Below are 23,657 nucleotides of genomic sequence, written 5' to 3' on the forward strand. Positions count from 1 at the left end.
AACTTAAAGATTTCAATAAATGATCTATACATGAATATTTTATAAGGAACCATATTTATTGATTTTAAAATATTTTTCCAAAAATTGGAATAATTTAATATAACTTAAATTTAAGAATTGATTGGACCAGTAGCAGAATGTCTCCCAATATTCAAACAAAACAAAAAAAATCAAGTCACACAAACACATTATTAAGATACTATTATTTAATTGATTTAACCATTCATTATTATTAATAAATTGCATGTTAAATAAATTTATCCAAAGAATGTCTTCTTGAAACTTAATCCACTTAAAGAAAGAGATTCTATCTAGCGGTGATAGGAAAAATGGAATGTACAAGTGAAGAAGCTGAATCTGTCCCGTGTAGTAATATCAGGCAAACACGGCCTCGGCCACCGGAAGCAAGTGCACTCCTTCGGATCCACCAGAGGCCTGTTCGGATGCCTCGGCCGCTGAGGTCCATTCGGGTGAGAGTGCCTTCACCAGGTGAGACCATGAACTTAGCTGCTGAAGGAAGATTCTGAAAAAAGTAAGGATAAAATCAAGAGAACGGTTCAAAATTGTGGCAGTGTTCTAGATGCGGCAGAAGTGGCTTACAATGCGTGTCGGGGAAGGTAGAATTTCAGGGCCGGTTTTTCAAAACCGTTGAAATTGGAGGCGGCGCAAATAGTGTAGGCTCCCATGTTCTCGAAGACAATCCACTCGCCGATCTTCATGTCTGGCATGTAGCACAACTCCACGATTCTGTCCATGCTGTCGCAAGTGGGACCCCACAGGCTGGTACGGAATACGGGCTCGTCTCTTTTGTCCTATTACAAAAACAGATTGTCGCAGTGTCAACACCTTGTTGGAACTATAAAAAGAATTGACGAGAACGCCATTCGTTAAAAATCTTTCTACTTGGAGGAAAATATACTAAATATATCCTTGCTTTGTTTAAAAGCAACTTTGGTATTTTCAAATTATCTAGTAAAAACAACAAGATTAAATGGCAGTTATCTCTTCTGTAGTACCTAAATTCTATGTTAAAAATTAAGATTACAAAACAAGTATTAAATTACTTAAATACTTTATTTATAAATTATAGAATATTCAATAAAGACAATTATAATATGTATTTAAAATAAATAATAATAATTTCACAATTCATAAAAATTACAAATTGTACAATACTTCATTTAAGAATGACCCAAAAGGATTTTCCTGTTGTTGATTTCATACCTTATAATCAACAAAGAATGAGTGAGCAAGTTTCAATTTTGTGTCCAATAGAGAGAATTGGTGACATAAAAATATGCTACATAATTCATAATTATTGTTCTATCTTATTTGAATTGCTGGTATCTTTTAAATTTTTCTTTGTTTGGGCTATTTTATTGGTTTGGGATAGAAATCCTTTGTCCTCTGACATTTTCTATATGTAATTAAAATAAATTTCTTTTGGGTCAACATCTAATATTTATGAAATTCTACAAAGAAATAGTCAAGAATTGCAGGTAAAACAATCTGAATATAATTAAAAATCACTACAATAGTTAGTGATTAATATATATTTCGTGTTGCTAGGTAATGAATGTTATGAAGTGGATTTAATTTTACTACAGATAAAAATAGACAACCATATAGCTTCAGTTTTATCGAAGATGGAAACAAATTATTACAAGGTCAACCAGTAAAAATAAAGGATAGAAAGAACATGTAGCTACCATAACTGGGAGAAAACAGCAACAATTCTTCTACCTCACCAAGCCACTTTTTGGCAAATAAATATTTAAATTATTGAATTAAACTGAAGACAAGTTTTAGAATACATAATGGAGAATATATCTATTTTTTCCAAACAGTAAATGGAATTTCAGATTTCCAGCAAAGTATTCTCTCTTTATATCGTGAGAAAATACACACATTATTGTCTAAATCTTGACTTTATTAAAAATAAATAAATAAAACACTACTGTAGAATGCTGGATCAGAACTACTTTGCATCTGTTCGGAATTCCAGATAATAGAGTAATCTCATGAATAGTATTAACGAAATGAAATACAAACATCATATGCTCAATACATACTGGAACAGTTGACACTAAAACACTGTTCATTCATACTCCAACAGATAACATTTAATAGAATTACTGTTCACAACTTCATATACCTGGGATCCAAACTTAACTGTAAGAAAAAATGCACCAAGAAATTCAGTGATAAGTTATGGCAACAAAAGTTTCATTGGTCTGTAAAGACATTCAAGGACAAGTTTAATTATACAAAATGCTTATCTGATCTGTTTTAACTTATGCATCTGAAATCTGGATCCTCACAAAAATGACAAAAGAACACTAGAATGTATTGCAAAAATTCTCGGAAGTATTCTCATAGTAGCCTGGAAAGGGCCAATGGAGAAAGCAATAAAACCAGATATTAAATTCATCAAACTAAACTAGGCTACACAAAATGTGTGCAGCTCAGTTTAGTCTATTGTGGATTTTTCCATACTAAAAAAAAAAAAAAAAAACTAGAGGAATACTAAAAGAAGGGGTGTTTGCTTAAAACGACCATACCCTACATCCTGGGTTACTAAACTGGCTAAAAATATAATTTGAAATATTTTCATCAATCTCTCATAACATTATGCAATTTTGGATCAATTAGTGGATCTTTGCACAATGTTAAATTAAAGCTGAATCAAAATTATTTTGAACATCCCATATTTCAAACAGATAGCAACTGCTATATAGAATTCTGAGCAGACCTCTTGAATAAAAATCAACATGTATGACAATGTTGAAGTTTTAAACTTAAAAATTGTTTTTATACCAGTTAAATACATACAAATTAATTTTGGTCACTTAATTAACAAAATATGTATATGAACATATATATGAAACTTCAGAATAGAGAGATTACTTAATTGTTTTTATTAGTAAATTAATGAGAACATTTTGGATAACAATTACTATCAGGACAAATATTAAAAAATTTCTGTATTGATAAATATATAAAATTTGTAATTAAAGAAATAGTAGTGTTCCACAAAAATCAAATAATAATTACAACTTATTAGTTACTATTAAATACAAATAAAAATAAAATTAAGTAATTTTTTACTTAAGCAACTCACTGCAAGAGGATGTGGTGAGACTTCAGCATGATCAAATATCAGACAGTTGAATGATCCATAGACACCATCACTCAAATAATACATAAATGTCCTCTCTTCTAAGCCTGGTAAGAGGGAAAAAAACCCAATTGAAAACCTATTTTAATTGGAATGCAAACATAACTGGCATCTAAAATTTAAAACAAAATACCAATTTTTTTTTTTACATTTCCATATATAAACTTTTTGAATAATGAATATCCAAATAAAAAAATTTTTCTTTTCATTCTTGTCAAAAGAATGTTTTAAAAACATTCCATAATAGGTTAGCTAATAGTTTAATGATATTTAGCATAATAGGCTAAACATCATTAAACAAGAATGTTTTCTTTTTGATAAAACATCTTCTGGAACTTTCCTGTTGATCTTAATCTGAAGTATCAGCAACCTCTTCATTTTTCTCTACTTTTTCCATAAAATCTGACATTTTTGTTTGCTTGCGTCTGCCTAAGATATCTTTAAAAATTTAATTTTTTTTAATGTATTAACTTCTAATTTAATCAATAAAAACAAAACACAAAATCAGTCTTCTAAATGAACCAGGAAGACTATCACAACAATAGACACCTGGTTTACAGGAAGATAATTCCACAAATTAAAAAAAATTGGGCAAAGACATGAGACAACACACATGCTTGCTGAGTAAAAAAATGATGGTATTTGCACTTAAAAACTGACAGTCTGTACAGAGATGTCTTCAAACCCATGTTGAGTGAAGAATATATATATAAAATCAACAGATGCACACAGGTATTGTTGATTTACTAACAAACCCTACAATAGGAAGTACCTATGGATCCCTTGAGTGTGTGAAAACTGTCTTATTATTACTAGTTGTTTCATTATCAGATCTTGGAGAATGTGGACTATGAATCAGATAAAACTATTTATGGATGAAAACTTAGAATAATATATAGTAGTACAAATTTTAATTTTACTAATTCTTATGTTTAAATAAATAAAAGAAAATAGAAAGTATATAACATATGGATATAAACAATTCCAAGGAACAGGTTTCATTTTCAAATTGAGACATGTCTGTATTATAAATTTTGTTTAAAAAAATTTAAAACTGACCTTCATTTGGAATCATTACTTCTCTTTTAGCTATGATGTTAGTGATCAGAGTAAAAGCTGATGCTACAAAGAAACGGCCAGGTTCTGCAATAATTCTTATACCAGAATCTGCAGGAAAATATGCATCCAATGCCTTATTGACCACAGCTGAAATCTACAAAAAATTGTTTTATTAGATTTTGAATTCAAATATAAAAAACAATTTGGCTAAATAAATAAAATCTTTCCAAGCTATTTTTAAACTATAATTTAATTTATACAGGAAGTGTTGCTATTTCATAAATATATTAATAAATTTCAGTTGTGTATTTATAGATTAAAATTTCAGTGGATTCAAAAGGAAATTTCACAATTTCAAATTGAATATCAACACACATGAAGGTCTGCTAGTGTTCAGAGTCAATGATTTTAGGCATATGTGTAGAATGAACTTGCTTGCAGAAGATTACTATAACAACTCATTTTAAAAGATACATATCCACATGGAAGTATAAGCAATTATAAGAGCAGTGTTCAGATCTTCATGGCAACATGATACTTTTCCATGGAAGTGATTAACTACACAGCACAGAGATTCCCAACAAAACCTTTTTATGAAAAAGGTTTTGTTGGGAAACATTGCATCTATAGGAAACTAGTACCACCAGAGTTGGCATGGAAAATTTTCACATATTTGTCTTTAAAGATTTTTTATTAAATTATTATATTTCTTCTATGGTGAAGACATCAAAATGTGTTACCATAACATGATTGATGCAACACACATTCTACACCTTTAAGATCAATAAACTCCTATGACAAGTTTTAAGCCTGAGTCTCTCAACAATTTGAGAGACTTAGGCTTAAAATAAATAAATAAATAATAATAATAACAACATTCTTTTGGAGTTATACATTGGACTCACACAGATCTTGAGCAACTCCAAATAAAAACGAGAACCACACTTACTAAGCATAAACATAAACAACCTCATCCTAAATCCACCACAGAAAGATTAACCCTTCCATGTAAGGACATGGAAGAGTTAATCTTGGTGGTCATGGCCTGATTGATAGTTAACCTTCACTACAAACAAATACAGTCACTGCGAGAGTTTTTCCACAAAAAACAAGAAACATCACAGTTACATAAAGCAGTAACTCTAGCAGACTCGAATAACACACCATAAAACTTACACCATATGTCGTACAGACATGACACAACATATAAAAAGCATAGACACCATTAAACAATCGTGGGCTTGAAAAGCACTCCATGGCAGGCATCCCTATGACCTGGCCCAGGATTTTGTTGACAAAACAGCATCAAACAGCTGGTTAGCTCGGGGATGCCTCTTTGGAGAGACGAAAGGATTCATGATTGCCATACAGGATCAAGTCATAAATACTAAAAACTACAGAAAAAACAAACTCATACTCATACATACAACACTCACAAATGACACATGCAGAAAATGTCATATCATGCCAGAAACTATATAACACATCACTTCTGGTTATAAGCTCTTGGCATAGACAGATTATCTACATAGACATAATCAAGTAGCAAATATAATACATTACGAGCTTGCAAAGAAACACAAATTAATAGACATCCACGAACCATACTACAAATACATTCCACAGACAGTATTGGAAAACAACACGCACAAAATGTACTATGAGAGCCATAATCACAGATAAAACAATTTACCACAACAGACCAGACATCATACTCGTTGACAAACACAATAAAATCACATACATTATAGACATATCCAAACTCTCATAATGTACAAAACACACGCACTGAAAAAGTCGGCAAGTACACAGAACTTGCCCAGGAAATAAGGCATCTGTGGAGGATGGATAAGGTGCTTATTGTACCTGTTGTTCTCGCCTCTACAGTGTCATACCACACACACTACACAAAAGCCTGAGAACATCACAATTAAATAGAAATGTATACATCACACTACAGAAGGCATATACAGGAAGAATACATGTCATATTGTGAGGAAATTCCTGAATACAGACACACACTGACACATTTCTTTAATTTTTGTTGTGGTTACTAAGCCTTGACTTTGGTCCGGTCTAGTGCACAGCCACCGGTGTTAACCGAGTATATCTCACATAACCCAACACAATAATAATAATATAATGTGTACCAGAAATTAAATAAACTATACCTTTATCAATCCAGAAAAATTTAATAATGTTTTCAATCATTTTTAACGATCTTTTTCAGTTACAAAAAAATAGAACATTAAATATAGAACATAAAATGTGTTTGGAATAAATATAAAAATTAATGGAAAATGCCCAAGCGAACAACATATAGATAAACAAAATAAATAGCGAAAAGGAAGGAAAAAAAATATAAGATATATCAACGAAACCAGCATTGTTTGTTAATAACATTAATTAATGTAAAAGGATCTCCACACGGTAGACAATGCATCCGCATCTCTCTGGTTTATACAACCAATTGCCATGTGCGCCTTGTAGATTTCCAATCTCTCAAGATGTTTAACTGTTTGCCTATTCGTCATCATTTTTATAATTGCTGCTTGATCCCATTGGACGTTAACATCCTGCTGTTTTGCATATGATGCCAGTGCAGTGTTGTCAAGGTTCTTACTGATTGTATATTTGTGCTTCTTGAACCTTTGTTTTAAACTGTGCATCATTGCACCCACAAACAAGCTTGGAATTGAAACGTTGGTCATGTAAAAGGCACTGAATATATACCTGTTGTTGAAATTCCGATCCTCTTTCTTTTTATCGTTTCTTAAAAGTTTGAAAACAGTGAGATTACATCAGTATACAATGCGAAAATTATTAGACCTGGTAGTACATCTATGTATCTTGTTTAAAAATGGGATGTAATTAAGCACTATTCTTTTCTTACTGTCCACCATTGGAGAATGCTGTGCTGTGGATTGGATGGATGTAATAAGATCATCTATCTCCTCCCTGTGATATCCCATGTTGTTGGGCTATCTTAAGAATGTACTCCAGCACCCTTATCATGTTTTACAAGCTTGTGCAATGTGTATAAGCATGTTTAATCCATGCCCTGAAAGATGCCAACTTGACGTGCTTGGGATTGATGGATTGGCATGGGATAATAATGGGCTGAAAACAGGGTTTACTGTATATGTCAGTCCAGATCTCCCCTTGCTTGCATGTGATGGAAATGTCCAGGAAGTTCATTGGTATCACTCTTTTGGTCAAGCTGTAGTGTTAAACCGTAAGGGTTGTTGCTGATCTTGCGATACACGGCAACTGGCTGCATAAACCATAGAAATGCGGACGCATTGTCTACCGCGTGGAATCCTTTTACATTAATTAATGTTATTAATGGACAATGCTGGTTTTATTGTTATATCTTATTTTTTTTTCCTTTTCGCTATTTATTTTGTTTATTTATCTATATTTTGTCCGCTTGGGCATTTTCTGTTAATTTTTATATTTATTCCGAACACATTTTATGTTCTATATTTAATTAATGTTCTATTTTTTTGTAACTGAGGAAGATCGTTAAAAACGATTGAAAACGTTATTATTTTATTAAATTTTGCTGGATTGATAAAATTGTAGTTTATTTAACTTATTCTACTTCCAGTAGATAGTTGTTATATGTACCAGAAATACTTTAACACAGTAAACTGACAATACTGAATGAAAGTCCTCTCTTTAATTTATGCATACAGTAAATTTATTTTCTGTCCAACCTTCATTAAAACATTGAAAATGTCGGAAGTAGAAAGATAGAGTTGCTAAATTATAATAAATTAACAAATTTAAAAAATAGCTTAGGAAAAATTCAACAAATTTTTGAGAAGAATTGTAAATTCAATACACAAATTTTAAAATACTTACTTCTTCAAAAGATGCAGAAGGCCCTCTTGAGCCTGGAAATCCACCTCCAATGTCAAGAAGAGTAAAACTGAATCCTAACCTTTCTCCAATGTTAAAAACGTGATGAGCGGATTCAATTGCCTTATGGTAAGCATTTGCATCTAAACAGCCACTTCCAACATGAAAACTAATCAAATAACAGACATTTAGGAAAAGTTTAATATTTTATTAAGATTAAATTGGAAATTTATTAAACTACTGTAAAATGAAATCTGAAATGTATAATGAAATTTCACAGTTATTTTTAAGATAAGTGCATGTCAGTGTCCTAGAAATTTGGGTTATTTTATTATTATTATAGAAACAATGACTTTAGTAGCAAATATTTCTAATTCCTCAAAGAAAGACACTACTTAAGGTATGCCAAACAATTCTTTGAATATCAACAGACAAAATACATTCTTCCACTTTTCATGTTAAGTTGTCTAACTCAAAATGTTTAAATATTTTAGTTTGACTAAAATTATTCAACATACAGAACTGTTGCTACACATGTGAAATTAAATCATTTAATTAATGTAGTGATTATTAAAACATTTAATTTTAAACAAAGAAAAAAAATTAAGAAAATTTATACATTAACTCGTTTTTAGTTTGTTATAATAATTAAAAAAAAAAAAAAAAAGCAGATTCTAATAATAACCAGCTAGATTAATTATTAGAATCTGCTAATTTATTTTGTATATCAATTTGTTACATAATTTAATTAACAATTCCTTTTTCTTATACATAGTAGTAATTATTGTAAATTGCCTTCTCATAATGCCTAATTTATAACCATTTTAATAAATTTAGATTGATTTTATACAATAATTTAAACAGAATTTAAGTTAAATTCTAAATTTAGCAATTTTTTAAATTAATGATAATTTTGCAACAGTGTAATTCAATCAGTAATTTATCCTACAGATCTAGATGTACAGTACAAATTATAAGATAAGATAATATTTTTTACTGATTTTTAAAGTATACAATTTTTTTTTTTTTTTAAATATTAAAACTAATCCACAAATCACAAGTAAAAAGCCCTCTAAATGCATTATTCAGAGGCAATCTCACAAAGTTTTTCAAGTTGTAAAAGTTCAAGAGTCAAGGAACATTCATTTAAAAAGATTACTTGTTTCTTGACAATCCAAATATTTGTTGTACGGTTTGAAAATATTAGTGTCTAGTTTTTGTATGATTTATTTCATCTAAATATTAAGTTTTAGAATATTCATAAAAAAATTATTTTTTAAAAATCATAAAATGTACTAACCTTACTCCAATTACATTTACTCCTAACTGTTTGGCTACTTGTAGTAAATGGGTTGCATCACCCACATCACATCCAAATTTAATACCCAGTCGACAAATTGAACTGCTATCATCTACTCTGATACGAAGGACCATTCTACATTTAAAAAAAATGCAAAATTCAGTTACAAATAAATTATAGTTTTTATAATAGTTCCAGAAATTATTCTTACTGTGCCCCAGGATGAAGATTTTTTGTCTTATGCAATTCTATTTCATTATCGAATGTCATCACATTCACACCAACGGATGCAGCATGCTTAATAAAAGATCCAGTTTTGCAAGGATTGGCATAAATAATTCTAGAAGGATCAACACCCATGTTAAGAACTGCTTCAATTTCAGCCTAGAAATACATCATTACCACCATCTTAAAAGTAGCAAAAACAATGATCATTTATTAAAATATATTAACTAATTTACCTTACTAGCACAATCAAATCCAGTTCCAAGTGCAGCTAAAAGTTCCAAAATTAAAGGAGAATCATTACATTTGACGGCTGTAAAGTAAGTTAATTTTGTAAATAAGATAACTTTGTAGTGTAAAATAATATAAAGCAATGTATATTCAACTACTACCATAAAATGGATGAATACGTGACATATTCAGCTTCCATAATTTATATTTATATACAACATCTCCAAGATCCACTGTATAAAATGGTTCCTCAAAACCCTTTAAAAAAAATTCATAAATTTTTACATTACTGTATAATAATCAAAAATATTCAATTGAAACACAAGATACCTCAACTGCAATTTCTTTCACAAGATCTGCAACAGTTTTATCGCTCACAATCTCCACAGAGGGTAAACCTGTTTGTGACTTCATGATTGCAGAGGCGACAATTCACTAAATTACACAATACTTTCGTCAGCAATGAAAAATTCCTAAAAAATAAATAAATTTATCAGAAAACAAATAATGTAATGTACAGTACATTTTATGAATCTTGGCCAGATTGCTGTAATGCACAGTAGCAAGTACAAGTTTACATCAACAAGCAAACAGCACAGGCTGTATGAATTGAACATAATCAGAACTACATTTTGGAGAAATAGCTGGATAATTTAGGCAATGTGCAGCTCCTTGCAAAACTTGCATTTACAATAATTTTATTTGAAGTCTTAGAAATGGTTACTATATAAAAAAAAAAAACAAATTTCTACTTCAACAGACTAAACATCTTAGGAAAATAATACACACACTCATTTATAGAGCTTGCAAATTTCATTGTATGTCTCAACCACTGACATTGATGCATAGCCAGTTTAGTTTTACATAATGTTATGGCTAAGAAAAATAATAAAACTTAAGATCAGGTTTAAAAAGAACTTAAATGATCAATTACATGTAATATTCATAGATTTAGTCATTTAGCTAACTGTTCTTTGTCTCTTCCAAAACCTTTAAATTTCTGGTACAATACAAATATAGATACAGAACAGATCTGTATCTATATTCGTATCATACCGGAAATTCAAAGGTTTTGGAAGAGACAATTATATGCACCAGTATTTATCATTGAAAGTTGTAACTGTTCTTTGCATTCGCTGTGATTTCTATGGCAACCTTTTCGTTGTTCTGCAAGAATGTTGTCAACATGTTCATACATTTTGTTTGCAATACAGGATGTCAATAATTTATGTAATGTTGGAAGACATGTAATTAGTCTGTATTATGTGGGGTCTATAAATGGTGTTTTTAGGTTTCATGTAAGTGATGCCGAGTAAGAAATTTTGGCATGTCTTGTGGATTGGTGATGGTGTGTGTTAAGTGTTTAGCTGGTTCCTGGTACAGTGATGTAAACTTTTTGTATCGGAAATTGTGAATGTTGTCTACACCAGATTCTTCCAGCTGTGTGTTCTGTTAACAGCATATCTGATGTCATGTACATTTACTTCAGCACAGGGCATAGTTGGTATGTTGTGCAAATTTTTGTTCTCCTCCTTGATCTAGCCTGCATCAGCATTGTGTGTAACAACATCTAGACCAAAGAGAAGACCAATAAGTTGTGAGTTCTGTTTGTGTGCCACTGTGCTGTGTATCAGTGGTTGTTTTGGTACTAATTTGTCTGTAAAAGAGTTTTTCATAATTTATTTTGTTGTTTTCGTAGTGAACATGTTTTGTATCATTTGAGTTTACGTGCTTTGGCTGCAAGTTTTTGTTTTAGTGTATCAATGTATTCTGTAATGTGTATTGTGATGTTTTGTGTGTGTTTTGATTTTCTTGAAAATTTTTTTGAGTTGTTTCTTTAACCCTTTTGTGACCGGGGTACCGATCTACCGTAAGCCTAATTGTTAAGCAAAAAGGCCAGGGTACTGATTGATCGTTACCAACGTTACCAAAGTAAAGTTGAAAACAATTTTCATAAAATGATCTAAACTAAATCTTATTAATTACAACTAATTTATTCGTAAATAACCTGTAATTAAATTATATATATTCAATCAGAGTTGAGTCAAAGGTTATACCTGTTTACAACTATCAAACATTTCATTATTAAATATTTAAAAACAAAAATTCAAGCAAGCATGCATGCTGTCTCAAATTTGCCAATGGATTTTAGAATATTGAAATTTCAATTATTTTGTGCTTGTCATCAGGTTCACTTTAATGAAAACTGATAGAACAAGAAAGAAAAAGATCGCACTTTCCTATCAACCAGAGCCGTGTTCAGAATTCTTTTTAAGTCTAGTTATGCTGCAATGTGGAACTCATTTCTAACTACTGGTGACTCCTCCCACCATTAGCTAGCTAGTTCAGTTACCTTCTTTTATCTATGCTAACTTCTACTAGTGACATCATTGTTTGTGCTTTGTCGTACAATTTGTAAGATGGCTGCTCATGTTGGACTAAATATATTTTATTATAAGAATCACAAAGTTATTCTCTCATTCTAAAATGACTTTGAAATGTAAATTTATCAGTGGTGTGCCATCCATGGAAGCTGTGAAAGTGCCACTTCCCTTGTATTTTCTAAAATGTAAATACATATTATGTGATTATTTTCATATTTTAAACACACTTTGAATTAATTAAAATTAGTATTTTATTGTAACTGCATTATGTATCTTATTTCTATAATACATGTGAAAAACAATGATAAGCTTGCTATTGTATATTCGTATATGCATATTCCCAATGGAAGCACTGTGTTGTCGAATATAGGATAGCTTCCACGACAAAAATATTTTAATCATGCAAAGCAGCCAGATTATACACATTCGTGTAGGCACTTTACAGAGCACCAACCTTACGTGGTTTAGCTCATGCATGCTACACACCAAAATATCATATAACACTTCCAATGATTCTATTGAGAGCCAGCACAGCTTCCCTGTCATCAAATGTCACCACAAGCCACTGAAAAATCATCATATGTCAGTATAACAGATTCCAAATACATTTTAACAGAACACAGCAGTCCACTTTGTTGAATACAATTAATAATTGCTTCATTAATTTCATCACAATCTGACACAGTTTCTATTTGAATAATTGTATCGGTTACTTCATCCTTTTCAACCAGTTCATTTGAGACAATTGTTGCAATCATAGTTTTAACTTTGTCCACCTTTTTGCCCAGTTGTCTAAGAATAATCGTTCAATGATGCTCAGAACATTCTTAGCTCTGCCCACTAAGCCACTCAAAATTCTAACTTAGGTGTTCTGTGTTATTGAACACAGCCCAGGTGTCATTGTCATTGCTTTCAGACTTTAAGACGTCACTGTGTTTTCTTTTTATAGATTAACCTTCGTATTTACTAAAGTTTCTTTAAACATTTTTAGGTAAGTGTTATTAAACATTTTTTAACTGTTGGTTTAACTGTAATCAATCATAAATTGATAAATGAAATACAGTGGTATCTTGGTACTCAAAACACAAATTCTGGAAAAAAGTCGCTTGATACTTGACTGAACAAATTTTCAAATAATAACATTTTTATTTCGTCATCTATAAAAACTTTTTAATGAAAAAAATAAAAACTACGAAAGTGTTGCCAATATTTCTGCTCAAGATCAACAAAAAAAGCTGAGATGATGACAATACTTTGTAAAAAGAAAACATCCTTGTTTAACTAAAATTAATATTAACGAATCACACAGTACTTTTAATTGTGATTGGAAATAAATTATCAATTGCTTTAATAAACATATTTCTCTATGTAATAAAAAAGAATAATATACTTTTTGCTAACTTCTGGAATGTAACCCCATGTTTTGTATTAGTCCTTTGTTTCATATAACATGGATTCGTGTAATAAAGCAGTTTTTCTGAATGTAACTACTACCATGTTATACCTGTATTTGAAATCTTTGATATTTTTACAAAAAGTCTGAGTTTAGGAATTATTGTTATAACTAACTGTCCAAGCAGTAAAAGAGAAAACACAAACTAATCACCTGAACATGAAATGAAGCCATGTACTAGCCGGTGTATAATTTATAATTATTATTGTCCGGTTATGTATTTTTGACATATTACTATCCTTATAAAAATTTTAAAAATAAGACATGCATTAAGCTAAACACTAATTTTGTACAAATACGTAATACGTTATGGAATACTCAGAGCATTCTATTAAAAAAAACCTACAAATTCAGCAATTAAACCCGAAACAGGATTCTTAAATAAATTTAAAATGTTTATATTTCTCAATAAATTGCTTGCTGAAAAAGTGTTTATGGTGTTTAGTTTGTGTTTTTTCAAGTTCAAAAATTTCAAAAAATTTTGTATTGCTCAGCTGTGGCAAAGTTCTAATACATATTCAAGATCCAGTACATTGGCTCTATTCTTATTCTGGAAAGTACTGATTATAATCATCCATTTGCTATATAGAGTTAATTATGAATATTTGAAGTACAAATACAGGAAATTCTTGTTAATTTGAACTCTGATAGTTCAAAATTCTGTTAGTTTGTAACTGCACTTTTGTCCCAACAGGCTATATATATAGAGATTTACATGTAAAAGAATTTGGTTAGTTCGAAATACAGTTACTTCAAAATTTTAAGTAAAAATTCTGTCTGAACTGTGACAGTGTACATTAACTTGTTCATTTATATCGAAGTGCCTCTAGGCTGTAAGAGAATAATAGACCAATAACAATGTTAATCTGGTCAATATGACTGATTTTACAGTAACATATTTTCATGTGTCACCTTACACATGCACTACCCTTTTTCAATTCCTACTATTAGTTCCCACACTCCCTATATTTATATATCTTGTTCAAATTTTCAATCATTAATAAAATACTTTTTATTCATCCACTAAAGTTCAAATACATTTTTTAAAACTTGTAGTGGATGACACTTGATGTTAATACAGTTTTTTCAAATATTAATTCATTAATTAATTAAATTTAAACTGTGGCACCCGTCAGCAATATGCTGATTCCGACCGATAGAGGGCGCAAGGAGAAAAAAAGTGAACTTTGAACTACTCATTCACTTTTCGGACCAACAATAACAGGAGACTGACGTTAGAACAAGTGGTCAGCACAACTAAAATAAAATTTGTCTTTGTTGACCTAAGTGGAATTGACTTTAAAAAAATTTTTTTTTATATTACTTGTTTCCTCTTATTTCATAAAATATGGCTGGTTTTTGAAATTGCAAGAATCGGCTACAAATAACAGATTGGAATATTTGTAAGCTCTAGTAACCTAGAGCTTACAAATATCCCAATATCTACTTTTGGGCAACTTTGAAAATAATTTGGGCTACATTTCAAGGAATTCTGCTTCGTTTTCTTTTTAATAAAACCTATCTGGCTACCTGTAAGGTTCTCACTGGACACAAATAAACTGAAGGTAAACAGCTTATTATTATTATTAGAGAGGTTGAGAGACACATATTCAGCCCAAAACAAACGGCAGATGGACGAGCGCCACAATCTGGCAATTTTACATGGTTGATAATGGTGTTTTGCTATGTCTAGAATGGCAAGTAGATGATCAAAAAAAAAAAAGAGAGAAGTTTAAACCGTACTTGTGGTTAAAATTATGACTTATTTTATTAAAATGATTATTTAAGCATTAACGAATAATATTGTAAAGAAACAGACAATTTTAATCCAGAAATTATTCAACTTTTTAGCAAGTGATGTGAAGTGCCTATAGAATTTACATATATTTGCCTTCATAATAGCTTATCTTAAGGTAGGTTTGTTCTTCCACGGCATCTACCATCAACAGTGTAATATGTTTGTAAATTTTCTAAAAATTAATTTTCCGAGCTGCTTTCGAATTTACATAAACCACTACTTTCCTCGACAAAAGTATGAGGTAGTCCCATCGTCTGATCATACAGTAGGAGATACAACGCTAATTAAAAATAATTATTTCGTATTATTAAACATGCTATAAATACTTTTAAACAGTTTAATTTGTTTATTTACCTTCACTAGTAACCCTTGATGTTAAATGTATTTGCCACTTTTTCAACAAATTTCCCGTGAGTCAATGCGCAATGTTCACTGAGTCACGTGATGTTGTGAACGTGTGCCGCAAGGTCTTTTACTTCAACTTAAAACGTCAAACATTTACTTGCCATACAAGTTTAATGTTTGTACTTGCACCTCAAGCTCTCTATTAATTAACAAAATTAGCATTCTGTATAAGTAACCATATTCTGTTTGCTTAATAAATTACATTGGTTACATGGATTTTGGCATAGTATACAGAAATATGTAAATCTTGGATAATTTGAAATTGCAAATATTCCCCCCCCTGAATTTCAAACTAATGAGGATTTCCTGTACTAATATTCATGATTGTATGTAGAATTAATGTTTAATATCAAGAAAATTTATATTAATATTAATGTATTTTCTTGATTGAGACAAAATGTTTTCAAAAGTATTTCCAATTTTTAAAATATATTAAGTGCAGCAAAGATACCTCAAAGTGTTGCTAGCATTGCAAAGAAACAAATTTTTCAATTTTACATAATTCTAGGATTTAGAACTATATGAAATTGGCAGTTAGAAACCATATAGAATTAAAGATAAAGCAAAATGTTGCACTAAAAAATACAATTTGGCTAGCACAAGTTGATAATTGATGTCTATACTTATACTGACTTCAAAGGCAAGTATGATGCTTGAATGGGTCACAGCTACATGATTAATACAGTAAATTATGTATAAAATTTCATTGTATTTAATAGTATTTAAAATTACTATATGCAAAAGTTTTTCTGAAAAAATTCTAATTCTAAAAATATGTTAAACATGAATTTTTAAAAAATTCTAGAAATTGGATATTTGAAAATACAGTAGAGAGTCGTTTATCCAAATCAATTGAGGACTGGGGTTGTTCAGATAACTGATTATGTACAAAAAAATATATTAACCTATCCCATGTTGAAATTTTTCTCCGTTGCATGTCGCTTCGTGTTGAATTTTCGTCGATCTTAAACTTAACGAAAATTTTTATAATAATCAAGGCTATTGTATCGTTAAAAATTATTTCTTTATTTTGTACAAACAAAATAAATATATTGAAAAATATAAAAACATAAAAAATATACTTTAGAAGTAAATTTAGTATCAAAAAAGTTCAATTCAGCACAACACAGTCCGACTGGAAAGCGTACAGATAACCGGTGTTTGGATAAACGACTCTACTGTATATTAGATCAAAAATTGTCTTTGACTTCATGTTTAAGAACACACGACTTTTTTATTTGCTTTTTTGTATATATCATGGACATCTAATCTAATAAATAATAAATACCATTTACAGAAAATTTAAACTTCACAATATACACATGTAAATAAACTGAAATGATTTTATACAAAATAAATAATTTTCTTACTTTTCAGTCAGCTAAATCGTTAGCGGTGGTAGGTTCTATAATTGATACCAAAAGTGGCCGCCTCTACATCCACAAACTACAAACAGGAGTACACCCCCTGAGGTTGAATGTTAGTCAGCAAGTTTGTTCTAGAAGAAAAATAAAAACATTATTTTCTGTAATTTTCAGTAAATTGCTGTAATCAGTTTCTATAACCCAACTAAATTAACATTTCTGGAAATTTACTACAATAAAAATTAATAGTGTACCAATTATTACAAATCCAGGAATACAGTCAAACCTGTTTTTATGCGGGGGATAGGGACCGCATTAAAAAAAAATCTCACGAAACTTCACGAATGGCTGTAAAAAATAGTTTTCGCAACACAATTAAAAAAATAATTTTTTTATGCGGTCAACAGGGACCGCATAAAAAAAGTCTCACATAGAAAATAACTCAAAACCGTACGAAATAGAATTTATTGACAACAGATGTCAGCACTTGACTGCATCGTCTGGTCTATCGTCTGTTTTACATATTTTTGTCCAGGTGGTGTTTTGTTGACTTAAAAAGTAAATTATTTCATTTTTCGCATATTCATGCAATAATATTACTATAATAAGTGCATTTATGCTATAATAAGTTTATTTAGCTATAATAAGTCAACGTGAGACATGACGAATCGCACGAGACTAGTCACCAACTATACCGCACAAATAAAAATCACACATAAAAAGAGCGCATAAAAACAGGTTTGACTGTACTTGCATAAAAGAAATCCACTAATATATAACAAAATTGAATAATAAAATATCTCTAATTTTTTGAGCATTTTTAATTAAACATCAAAATTTAAAATAATTCTATAACACAAAACTACCAGATACACTTGTATTACCAAATAATCTGGCAGATTATTTATCAGGCTATATTAACTAAGAATAATTACTAAAATTGAATTCAAACTGCTTTGTATCTGATTATTAATTAGCCTTACAGATTGCTTAGTAAATTTTGCAATACTTTTTCTGTATAAGGAACTGCTTCTATGTGAGTTTTGATGAAATGTTCTAGGAAAATAAACTTATTACATTTGCTTACTAGTGTAAATAAAAAATTGAAGCCATTTGTACAATCCTTAAACAGGACTTAAAGAAACTTCAATTAATACATTATTAATAATATGGAATTTGGCATTTGTTTTCAGACTTCAGAAACTGTTAAGTAACAAGGTTGATCAATAAAAATAAGCTTCAGAAAAATATTGACATTAAAATAATTTATAACAAAACATTAAAATGAATTTTGTAACAAAAATTTAAGTATTTAAAATAATGAAAAACAAATACTATAAATCACAAAGCCAGCTTTTTATTAACTAAAAAAAAAAATGTTTACAAACTTCTTAAAAACTGTAAAAAACCAATGCCACATTTAAATTTCTTAAAAAAATGTTCACTTCCTGACAAAGTTCCCAGTTTACAAAATGTTCTCACAACAGACCCTTCTCTGTAGGCTACTCTTAGAGCTGGAGCTTTTTCTCTGTAGTCAATCTCCATCAGAACTTTGTCTTGAAGTGTACATTTTTTAATGATCATTAGAATTTTTTTTAAAGAAAGTAAAAGAAATGTTTTTAGTTGAAAGTTAATAAGATACATCGTAAAATTATTTTTTCAACATTTAATTACGAGAACAGTAGCTTATTTGAATTTCTAAAAAGTATTCCAGAAAATTTAAATCATTTTGGAAATTCAGAACTGGAAAGGAGTTACACTCAAACCATTCAAAGTTCAAAATGATTGCTCTCCAGTTTTGATCTTTGAACCTGAAATACAGAGATAAGTTATATATAAATACAGTTAAACCTGTCTATCTCAAATCTCATTGGAATGAGAGGAAAAAATTGGAGATGGGTTTGCGATATAAAGGTTAATACACAGTAAACAGTAATAGGTCTGGTTGGAGGAACAGTATTTTATTAATTAATACAAATAGAGGTATGTGCTGTACTTGCTATAGATATAAATAAAACATTTTCACATACCTTAACAGAAATAGTTTTTTCAACAGTTTCTAATGCCCAACTGTCTTCAAACAACAAGACGAAAGCCAAACTCGTAGCCAATCGGAGAGAAGCAGCATTAATTGCAACTATGTAATGCAAAGAATGTTTCTCAACAGCAATTCATGCTATCAAAATGTAGTCACTAAGCTTTGAATTTGCAATTGACACTTTAGTCCATAGTTTGAGATAGAGGTTTTGGGAGAAATATTTGAGATAAATATGGAAATTGAATTTAGGCTGAAAATGCAAGAGGGAAAAATAAATTTCAAGATAGAGGTTTGAGATAAACATGTTTGAGAATAGACTAGTTCAACTGTATATATCTCATAATATATTTTTCATAAAATATAAATATGAATGAATTATATACAAGAGAAAACTCATTTATTTAACTTTGAAGTCAAATCAAAAAAGGTTTGTTTTTGATTGTTTTCTTACAGTTAAATTTATGTATGCATGTTATACATACTGTACTTACAAATACTTTACATGGCAGCATGACATAACAGTGCAAGCGGTAGCTAGGTCAAAGAACTTGGATCACCTGGTATATAACCCTGCTCATCTAAAACTTTCCACTAATTTCAACACACAATAATTAGTTAAAATTAGTGCAAAGGTACATTTTTAAAATATATTTTACATAAAACTAAAAAATAATTAGGATAAATGTATAAAAATTTCATAAATTCATAAAAAAGAAAATTATCTTTTGCAACATATTATATTCATAGTCTCAAAAAAAAGTTATTTCATTTTATTAAATATATTCTAGCATTTTTGGCCATCATCATGAGAAGTTACACAAAGCATACAACCAGATCAATTTGCTCCTATATGCAAATTTCAAAAATCAGACAAACAGCATTTAATCATTGAGAAATTTTAATGAATAAAAACAATTGTCTCCTATTGGAATTATCTTCCATCTTCCATGATTACAGGGGAAAAAAAAAACTTCTATAAAAGATTGTCAACGAATCACACATGGAGGCTACGCCCTGTGATTAATAATTGTAACAGGCAAACATTTTTATGTTAATCTGTAATTTGAATCCCTACGTTAAAATGACAAGGATTATTGTTATTTTATTGTCTTATTTTGTAACATTTAAATAAAAAAAATTTTGTTTATTGTATTCTGAGTTACAAAAGAATGATGTAACCAACTTTTTATTATCGGTGTTATTGTCATTGATAAAAGAGAGGTTGCTAAATACTTATTGTAATGTTTTCCACTAAGATATGTGTAACGCGGAAACTTGCAAAATAACGTAATGATATCTACTTATTATTGTATTCCAAATAGCTAATTATTAACCGCATACTCAAACGTTATATATTTAATCATCTGTTTTGACTCAACAATTCTGTCACAAACTATCACTATTGTAAATATTGTAAAAATGTTTTGATTATTTCTGTATTCCTTATGAAAATGTTCTAATAAATGCAATGCCAACGCTGTGGGGTTCCATGGAACCTATGGTTGCTTTTTCACACGTTCCTATCTTTCTCTATTCCTCTTCCCTCTTATCTCTAACTTTTTTCTTCTTCCTTCCTCTTCATAACAGGGTAAAGTCCAGTGCTTTAAAACAGATAGCCCTTCTCTTCTTTAATCTTGGATTGGATTGTCTGTTTGGCATATCAGGTTTTAACATGTATGAATGTGTTCATTTGAAACATATATGGCTGTCTCTTTTTTACCATTTTATTTTTACACATTTGCTCTTCTAAATTTACTGAAACAATGATTTTCATCATCTCAGTACTACATGAGATTCGTTTGCATAAATGTGTGTATTGATAAAGTTCATTTACAGCATTGCATTCTGTATGAATTGCAACAAGTAGAAAGGGCTATGGAAGAATGTAGAAATTTGGTGAACGTTTTTGGTGAAGACAGTTTCTGACAGAAATGCAGGAGATAGTTCAAAAAATTAGAAGCAGGTAATTTTGACCTTAATGACAAATTCAAGAGTCCCATTTTGGTAATGCACATCTTGTCAAAGATTCAACAACAAGCTGTCCCTATCAGTAAATAGACTAGTCCCTGTCAATGTGCATTTTTACAACTGAACCAAGATTTGAGAAACAAGCTGTACAAACTGTTAAGGAATGACAAAGACCTTAAAGACAGGCCCGGAATACCAGGAGTTTATGTCCTGGCCTTGTGATGCACATTGTTTGGCAAAGAGCAAAGTTAATTCATCCTATGCAAAACATCTCAAAATTAAAAAGAGACTGGAGCATTTAGAAGTCTATAAATCTGCCAGATCTAGCTCTATCAATTCAATGATTAAGAGTATATATCTAAGGCCTGGAAGTCACATTTTGAAATCTAATCTGAGCTGAATACTATATTATGACAACCCAATTTTTCTTTTACTAGATTATTTTTTGTTTATTCATACCTGTTTTATGTTAGAAAAATTAAAATTTTAATTATACTATTTAAATTTTTAACATTAACAATTATAAATTCAAAAATCGATATTCTATTATTGTGCCCCCATCTGCATTCTCTTAAAACTTGTAGTTTCCTGATGAGGATCATTTAAATGGTTGTAAACATTAGCAATAAATAAATTTTCTTGGAATAATATAGCATTCAATATTTTATATACTCTAGTCTTTGCTATCATAAGTACAGGTGGCTGTTAGTCTAGCACAATGCATTCACCAGTTATATATCATCTTTTACTTTATCACAAATAATGATTTATGATTTCAACCTTTTGTGTAACTTTTTGTAAGTTAAATATTGATGGATATTGAAGAACTTTCTAATATAGCAGCATGTTCGTGTTCCTTATAAGTGATCAACATTTCGTTTTGTTTTGTCTGCTGTATTAATCAATAGAATTGATCTGTAGACATCACAACTGTCTTTGTTTTCTATTGGTTATTGACTTCCCGTTTCTGCTTACAATAGAAGTTGAAATATTTGATTTGATAGAAGTTTATTTTCTGAACCCTTCCTATACAACAGAGATGGGAAACATTTTTCTTTTCCTTTTTTTTTTTTTTTTTTTTTTGTTAGAAACAGAACTACAATTTATAATAATCATTATTTAATTAGGATTAGAAATATTAAAATTACATTCTTGAAAATAAAACATTTGAAAATCCAAAAAAACCATACATACAAAAATCAATTTATATATTTTGTTTTACTTTTATTAGTTAAGTATGTAAAAACTTAAGTCAATAATTTTAGAATAAAGATTATTAAAGCAATATGGCTAAATCAAACATCTGAAAACATATTTTAATTAAATATACAAAACAGAATATTTTCAATTCTTTTATCAGAAAGGTAATTTAACTTGTTAAAAAATTAATGGCTTTTCTTAATCACCACAACTCTTCATAGTCAAATATCGTGAAAGCCATGACACAAATTTCACTTTGTGGTTGTTTTGAGTTAGCCACAATGCATTTTGGCTGTTTTTACAAATGCCATGATGCGAATTTTGCTTCGTGGCTGTTTTAAAACGATCAGTCTTTGAGCCTAACATATACAGTGGAACCTCGCTTAACAAGCATAATTCGTTCCAGAACCTTACTCGTAATGCGAAACACTCATTAAGTGAAACAATTTTTCCCATAGAAATTTATGTAAAATACGATAATGCATTCCATGCCGAAAAAATACTCAGATATTATGTATAAAGTTTATTCAAAGAAAATTATACAATATACACTGTTAAGGAGCGTCAATAATCTTCATCTTTTCTTTTAGCACAGAATGAACTAATCTGGAGTGCAAATTCGATTTGCAGAAAAAAAAAAAAAAAAACATAATATGTCTGATAAAGATGCCAAACGATATGCCAAATTCTTGGGCTATGCAAAGGCTATAATTAAATATTAGAAATTAATTAATTTGACTAGAGGTAGACAGTTATGCTGCTGTCTCATATTAAATTTAATAATTATAAATAATTAACTTATAATTTAGACATTTTTAAAATTTAATTTGGAATTGGTCATTAAATTTAGATGGCAGCATAACTGCCTACCTCTAGTCAAATTAATTAATTTCTAATATGAAATTATAGCCTTTACGTAGCCCAACTTGGCATATCATTTGACGTATTTATTATATAACAGACTATGACTGTTGATGTTTATATGTAATGTGTGTGAAATCAAGGTTGGAAAAATGTGTGATCACGAGCAACACGAAAATGATAGTGGAACGAGTGCTAAACACGAACTGATGAGCATGCACACAATCTGGGACTTCTCCTGTCCTCGTCATTCGTTATGTGAAACATCGCTTGTTAAGCAAGTCATTTTTTACATTTTATTTTTGCTCGTTATGAGAGTAGCTCGTTAA

The 23,657-nt window shown here is 29.9% G+C and overlaps 1 protein-coding gene across 2 annotated transcripts in view; it reads right to left on the reverse strand.

Moving 5' to 3' along the window:
* Window positions 1–188: 188 nt before the first annotated feature.
* LOC136989790 (ornithine decarboxylase-like) overlaps window positions 189–23,657 on the reverse strand; it is a 30,513-nt gene continuing 7,044 nt past the window's right edge. The window contains exons 2-12 of one of the 2 annotated variants that reach the window (XM_067288064.1): window positions 17,268–17,395; window positions 10,188–10,330; window positions 10,019–10,115; window positions 9,863–9,939; window positions 9,613–9,785; window positions 9,402–9,536; window positions 8,105–8,270; window positions 4,238–4,391; window positions 3,122–3,225; window positions 601–812; window positions 189–523 (exon numbers count right to left, since the gene is read on the reverse strand). In XM_067288064.1, coding sequence (XP_067144165.1) covers window positions 376–523; window positions 601–812; window positions 3,122–3,225; window positions 4,238–4,391; window positions 8,105–8,270; window positions 9,402–9,536; window positions 9,613–9,785; window positions 9,863–9,939; window positions 10,019–10,115; window positions 10,188–10,271 — 1,350 coding nt within the window. In that variant the 5' untranslated portion in view covers window positions 10,272–10,330; window positions 17,268–17,395 and the 3' untranslated portion in view covers window positions 189–375. Of the gene's footprint in view, window positions 524–600; window positions 857–3,121; window positions 3,226–4,237; window positions 4,392–8,104; window positions 8,271–9,401; window positions 9,537–9,612; window positions 9,786–9,862; window positions 9,940–10,018; window positions 10,116–10,187; window positions 10,331–17,267; window positions 17,396–23,657 lie in introns of both variants that reach the window. The other variant, XR_010882958.1, reaches the window with a different exon arrangement.

The sequence above is a fragment of the Centruroides vittatus genome, unplaced genomic scaffold (genome assembly GCF_030686945.1).
Source record: "Centruroides vittatus isolate TY-2023 unplaced genomic scaffold, ASM3068694v2 scaffold_769, whole genome shotgun sequence".
NCBI lineage: Eukaryota > Metazoa > Arthropoda > Arachnida > Scorpiones > Buthidae > Centruroides > Centruroides vittatus.